This window comes from Saprolegnia parasitica (assembly GCF_000151545.1).
Source record: "Saprolegnia parasitica CBS 223.65 unplaced genomic scaffold supercont2.227, whole genome shotgun sequence".
Lineage (NCBI taxonomy): Eukaryota > Oomycota > Saprolegniomycetes > Saprolegniales > Saprolegniaceae > Saprolegnia > Saprolegnia parasitica.
In genome coordinates this window covers 16,754-23,155 of record NW_012156621.1, presented here as the reverse complement: position 1 = coordinate 23,155, position 6,402 = coordinate 16,754, and the positions used below count along the sequence as shown (strand labels likewise).

The 6,402-nt window shown below is 54.8% G+C and overlaps 1 protein-coding gene across 1 annotated transcript; it reads right to left on the bottom strand.

Annotated features, from left to right (window-relative positions):
* Nucleotides 1-37: 37 nt before the first annotated feature.
* SPRG_16068 (hypothetical protein) lies at nucleotides 38-1,873 on the bottom strand. The gene has a single exon (XM_012355306.1). It carries the CDS (start codon nucleotides 1,810-1,812, stop codon nucleotides 112-114), a length of 1,701 nt encoding a protein of 566 aa, XP_012210696.1. The 5' UTR covers nucleotides 1,813-1,873; the 3' UTR covers nucleotides 38-111.
* Nucleotides 1,874-6,402: the final 4,529 nt, after the last annotated feature.

Genomic DNA, 6,402 nt, shown 5'->3' with positions numbered 1-6,402 from the left:
CTAAACTTTGCGACAACCAACCATCGACACAATCGAGTAGGAGAAAAACACGACACAACTCGTTATTAACAAACGAAACACAATGGGAGTACGAGAGAGATGGACACGACTCTACTTCTTGTAGAGCTTGTACAAGGTGGCCGCCGCGACGATGGCACCGGGCACAAAGATGATGGCGAGGTACGTCTGCGGCGTGCCTTCCGCGCACGGCACGCGGCCACCGGCAATGCGGAAGCAGCTCGTGGACTTGAACATGGACATCAAGCTGCCCGTGATGGACGTGAGGAGCACCATGAAGAGGCCAAAGAAGATGAGCGCGGCCACCTTGGGCTGGCTGCCGCCGTTCTTCTTGAGCTCGGCGACGGCCGCGCGCTGCGGCGGGAGGAGGAACACCCAGCAGCAGCCAAGCACCGCGCACGAGTAGGCAATGATGTACGAGTACGCGACTTGGGTGCGCGTCTCGGGCGAGTCCTGCTCGAGGAGCTCCACGTTGTAGTTGAGCTGGCTGTCGATGATGTTGGTGAGGAGCGTGCCAAAGGTGCCCGGGAGGTTGGCCACCGTCGTGAGGAGACCGTACATGACGCCTTCGTTGCCGACCTCGGCGAGCTCGACAATGACGTACGTGCCAACAACAAAGTTGATACCGACCGGGACCATCTCGATGAGCGGCACACCGAGGTAGAACCACTGGTTGCGCACCACGGCGTAGATCGTGCAGAACTGGCAGACCGAGTCGATCGCGTACGTGACGAGGATCGTGATGACGAGCACGAAGCGCCAGTTCCAGTGCGTGCCGTAGGTGCCCGTGAGCGTGAGGACGCCGGCAAAGAGGAGCTGGCTCACGACGCCGATGATCTGCGCGTTGACGTTCTCGACTTGAGCCCAGAAAAGACCGACGTAGTCGCCGGCCGTCGAGCCGATCGACGTGAAGAGACCAAAGAGGAAGTTGAAGAGGAGGACCTGCCACACGGCGCGCTTCTGGACCAGCGTCCAGAACTGGTCAAAGTAGATGCCCAGCGGGATGCGCGTGCGCTTCTCGTCCTTGACATAGAACCAGCACACGAGCACGTTCAAGCACGACGGCACCGCCATGATCCAAAAGTACCCGTTGATGCCAATGTCAAAGTCGAATTCACCGGCAAAGCGCTTCGAGCTGAGGCCGAAACCAGAGACGGCCTGCATACCCGCCGAAAACACCGTGCGCGTCGCGTACGAGTACGACTGCAGACGACCGCGGACAGCGTCCGGCTCGCGCTGGGCCACCGCCAGCATGAGCGCGTCCTGGGCGACGTCGGCCATGACGTAGCAAAAGCCGGCAATCGACGCGAGGAGGATGAAGACCGAGCCGTCCGTCTGCGAACCTTCCTCACCGTGGTCCTTGACGGCGATCACGAGGAGCGCGATCGAGCAGAGGAACCAGCCGAGCACCATGTACGGCTTGCGCGAGTAGCCAAAGATCGGGAAGCAATCGTTCATCATACCAAAGAGCACCTTGAGCGACCAGCCGAGGTTCAAGAGCGCCTTGGCCGAGTTGGCCACGTTCGTCTCGAGCTGAAAGTAGCCGTTGACGACGGCGTAGCGCATGGCGCTGACACCACCGTACACGATACCGATCATCGCATACTGGAAAAGAATGGAGAGACACTCGGCCGACGTGTACACCGGGACACCACCGGCGCGGAGCGCGCCGTCTTCGAGGTCACCGGGCGTCTTGTTGGCTTCGTACTCGTCGCCGGCAGCCGCCGCCTTGTCGATCGAGTGCACGTACGAGAGGCGATCGGGGGCCGTCACAAACTCCTTGGTGTTGTTCATGTTGCCGCTCAACCAGGAAATTGAAAAGTGAGCTCTGCGGAAAAGGGTGACCGTCGACGAAAACCCCCGATCTGATTTCGGGTGCTCCTGGACGGGCCACCGCACCAGATGGTTGCCGCCACCTCGCGTTATAAAACGAATGTTGTTGAAGTGGAAATGGACTTTTGTCACCTTCCAACGCCTTTCGCCGTCTCGTCCTGTCTAACCGGCCGACTCAGGCACGGGACCCAGATGCAATCGTACTCGGCAATCAGAATGGCAACGTCTAATGTGTTCAGGCAGAGGTTAAAGAATATGTTTGGTTTCTCTACCGTTATGTTGTTTACTTGAGTTTCGCAATGACCTATTACGGGTCTCTCTCGACCAAGAACGGACAGCAATCCCATCCCCCGGGTTTGTATCGGCACCCGAATACAACAAGTACCGGTATGTACTTGTACGCTAACGGGTCTGTTGTCAGCTGCATGTGTGGTTGGTGTCTCTTCTTGCCTTCTGACGCACCTCAAGGATCAGGTCACCGTCTGTTCCGTGCCGAAAATTGCAGCCTCGTGGTTACGTGTCACCCGCGTGATAACGTTGAAGTCACGGTACCCTATACCACTCTACAACCAACCGCTCTGGTCGGCACGACGCATGGCTATGCGACAACTTTGTTCCGGCATGTGCCGTTTACACGCCACGTCTCCCGCTCGGCTAAGCCTCTCGGCGGCCGGCTCGTCGTAGCATCTTGGAATCGATAGTCCACCACCATATCCAGTTCAATGTAAATTATATCTAAATAGACTCACTTCAACAACAACCAACCGCTATGGTTCGCTCGTCTAGGCTGGGTTCTTGCCGTTGTCTTGCCAAAGCGACTGGCTACCGAGTGCAGCTGGTTTTAGATTGCTATGTAGTAGAAATAGAACCGGATTCCTTGATTGCTTACCGTACGCTCTCCCTGTCTAGCCAGGGCCCTTCATTGCCATACATCTTTGGATTGTCCTTCGTGCTGAACGAAAATGCGGCCTTTTAATTGCACTGGCAAGCGCAATGGGGGCTCACGACAGAACATGTGGTACTGATTGACCAGCAGCTTGCAACCGGCGAAACCCGAGGCAAAGCTGTCTGTAGCAATCAAGCTGGCACTTCGACAGCCAGCAGAGGAACGAAGCAGAGAGGAGGAAGAGAAGAAGAGGATGCACACGAATAAGCGGGAAGCGAGCCAGAACGGAAACCAAACGGAAGTGAGCACCAGAGAAATCGCCACAGTCAATGGCCTGGAATGTATCGAGAAGATAGTGGGGCATACAAACTACGAGAGAGAGACCGGCATACGCCGTTTACACGCCACGTCTCCCGCTCGGCTAAGCCTCTCGGCGGCCGGCTCGTCGTAGCACCCTGGAATCACTAGTCCACCACCATACCCAGTTCAGTGTAAATTATATCTAAGTAGACTCACTTCAACAACAACTACATGAGAGAACTGGGAATCCTCCGAATGAGGGAAGAACCCTAGCCTTAGGTGGGAACAACAGCCAAGCAATGAAAAGGACTGGACAAAACCACCCGAGCCAAAGACAGTGTGTCGTCTTCGTGTCGCCTGACGAGCCTCAGGAGGTGCTCTCTTGACAAGAAACAAAACGTACGCCTACATGGTAGGAGGCGTGGGGACCGTCAAGAGGCAGGACCAGAATCTCTACCCTACACCTAGGCCATACCGGTATTTATGGCCTTGTCTACACCGATTTACTAACTTGCATTGTATGCTGGGTGCCGTTGCGGTTCGCACGTGGCTTTAATTTGAGGTCGACCTCAGTGACTGGAGACAAGCGACCGTCTTTTGCTGGTAAGTTGTCTCCGTGGTATGGGTTTTTGCTCGGACGGCAGCCTCCCACCTAGCCGCACGGTTGCTAGTACGATATTCCGCGTCTAGCTCGTCGCTAACGATCGAGTCTTCCGTGACGCCCAGCTGTCTTGACCTTAGCTCTCGCCAGAGCTCTAGCTACTAGTACTCGTTAGTGTTTCTATTGATCGTCCTGTACCATGCAAATTGAATAGATTCGGTGCCAAGTCGTTCTCTTCGTCGTTGAAAAAGCAAGGGAGATTTGCGCGCGGCGGCACAACTGTTTGTTCGTGTCATTCCCGCAGTGAACACCTTACGAAGCGCATACATACACCGGCACGTCAGCGTCGCGCGATCCATGCTACCGCTGCTAACTGACCCCGGCTTTCTGACTCGGTGCGGTTCCAGGACGTAGCAGAAGAGATTTTCGTGCAGTAATTTGAGTGCACGAAGAGCAATAGAAGAAGAGAAGAGGAGAAGAGATAAAACGACGAAGGGACGCGACGACATCAGTAGCGTAGGCGTTCCGATAATCTTCTCTTGTCAGTCAGCGATCCCGCCACGCCACTCCGGCGCCAAGAAACTCTTGTTTGCTCCAACACTTGAAGCTCCTTGTTCCAGGAGCGAATACAACATTGCCCCTGGACGGTAGTCTGGCTCTGCACCACGTCGCGCCAGAACCACCAAGAGGTAGCCCTGGACAGTGCATTGATTGACTTCCATACACAATAGAAATCGCTGGTCTATTGACGGCAGGATTGCGAAGTTGGTCTTGGCAATGAACGCTTCTTTGATGCTCTCGTCATGCTTGTGGCTCGAGAGAGGATGCATGACGTGGTGTTTTTGGAATAATGAAGAGTTATTAATTGAGAATGAATCGAAGCGATAGCCGATGGGGCTCTGGCGCGGGTGCTCTGCAGCCCGAAGCAAGGCTCATTTTGCGCTGGAAGTAGCGTTCGCGTCGCTTGGCCTGGATGACGATGCGCTTCTGCTCGTACTTGAGCTTGAGCTTGGCGAGCACCTTCTGTCGGTGGTTCTCATAGTAGACGCGTGCACGCTCACGGTTCTGCTCTCGCTGGACCACGGACGGCGTGCGGCGTTTTCTCTTGGTTGGAGTTTGCATCGACTGCAGAAAGTGCTCGAGTGAACGACCGTCGTGCCGTGTCCTACTGCACCGACGGTGACACCATGTGTTTTGGAACCGCACAATTTGCTCACGTAAAGCGATCCACTTCAACGAATTTACAGATGATGGATCTTTGTGGGTACATGGGTTCTGAGCCTTTCCTTCCCATCTTCCCATCGTTGTCCAAGCTCCGTCGACGTCACCTGTCACTCAAGCTTGAAAAGTTAGGACAGTGGAGAGGTGCTCTGCTGGTCGATGGAAAAATCGTTTTCTACTTTATATACAGCAAGTTATCGCTGTAATAGTATATCCTTGGATGTATTATTGCAAACAGTAAACGACAAGCTTCAGCAGCAGGCGACGCATCGTTCTTTAACGTTTACAGCTGTTGTGCGACTCACCCATTTTTGGTCGGTATAGCGTGTGTCACGTTCGTTACTGGTGATCAAGCCTTGACGGCCGATGAAGGTAACGTGGCGTCAAATGGTAAATCAGCACGTTGTATCCAGACCACAATAGATGTGCAAGTGCCTGTCCACGAAAAATCCTGTTTCTATCCAAGCTCGTTCGACCTGGTCGGGCACCTTGCGCCCCGACCAATTTGGCGGCGTGAAGATAACTCTCAAGTGTTGAGAACGACTCGTTTTGACATTTTTTGCTCGTCACCTCCAAACCGCGTTGGCTCATCTCTAGAGCACATCAGTGGGCAATACTTTAGCCGGCGAAACTGGGCCAGTGACGCGCATTGTACCCTTTCGCACCTCCAACATCAACGTTCATCGATCACGTGGTGGCATATGGCAAGCGTACAAAACAAGAGTGGCTTGTTCACCTTCTTCTACACTTCTAGCGTTATCAGATCAATGCGAAGCAACTGAGGGGCTTGTAGCAAAGCCGGTGGCTCGACAAACGATAGCAATACCCACCCACGTCTATTGAGCAATTGGGAGCTCCTTCGTATGAGCCACACGCCACAAAGCCACAGAGCACCAAGATCGCCCAATCTATCTGTTTTGAGCCTGTACGACAGAATTGTACCGTTCGTCAAGAGCTTGGTCGTTTACCATTCCATGCAACTCTACGGGCCGCGTGTACTGCTGCATGTGGTAGCACCAGACGAGACGCCGAGTACGATTGCATCTGGGTCCCGTGCCTGAGTCGGCCGGTTAGACAGGACGAGACGGCGAAAGGCGTTGGAAGGTGACAAAAGTCCATTTCCACTTCAACAACATTCGTTTTATAACGCGAGGTGGCGGCAACCATCTGGTGCGGTGGCCCGTCCAGGAGCACCCGAAATCAGATCGGGGGTTTTCGTCGACGGTCACCCTTTTCCGCAGAGCTCACTTTTCAATTTCCTGGTTGAGCGGCAACATGAACAACACCAAGGAGTTTGTGACGGCCCCCATCGCCTCTCGTACGTGCACTCGATCGACAAGGCGGCGGCTGCCGGCGACGAGTACGAAGCCAACAAGACGCCCGGTGACCTCGAAGACGGCGCGCTCCGCGCCGGTGGTGTCCCGGTGTACACGTCGGCCGAGTGTCTCTCCATTCTTTTCCAGTATGCGATGATCGGTATCGTGTACGGTGGTGTCAGCGCCATGCGCTACGCCGTCGTCAACGGCTACTTTCAGCTCGAGAC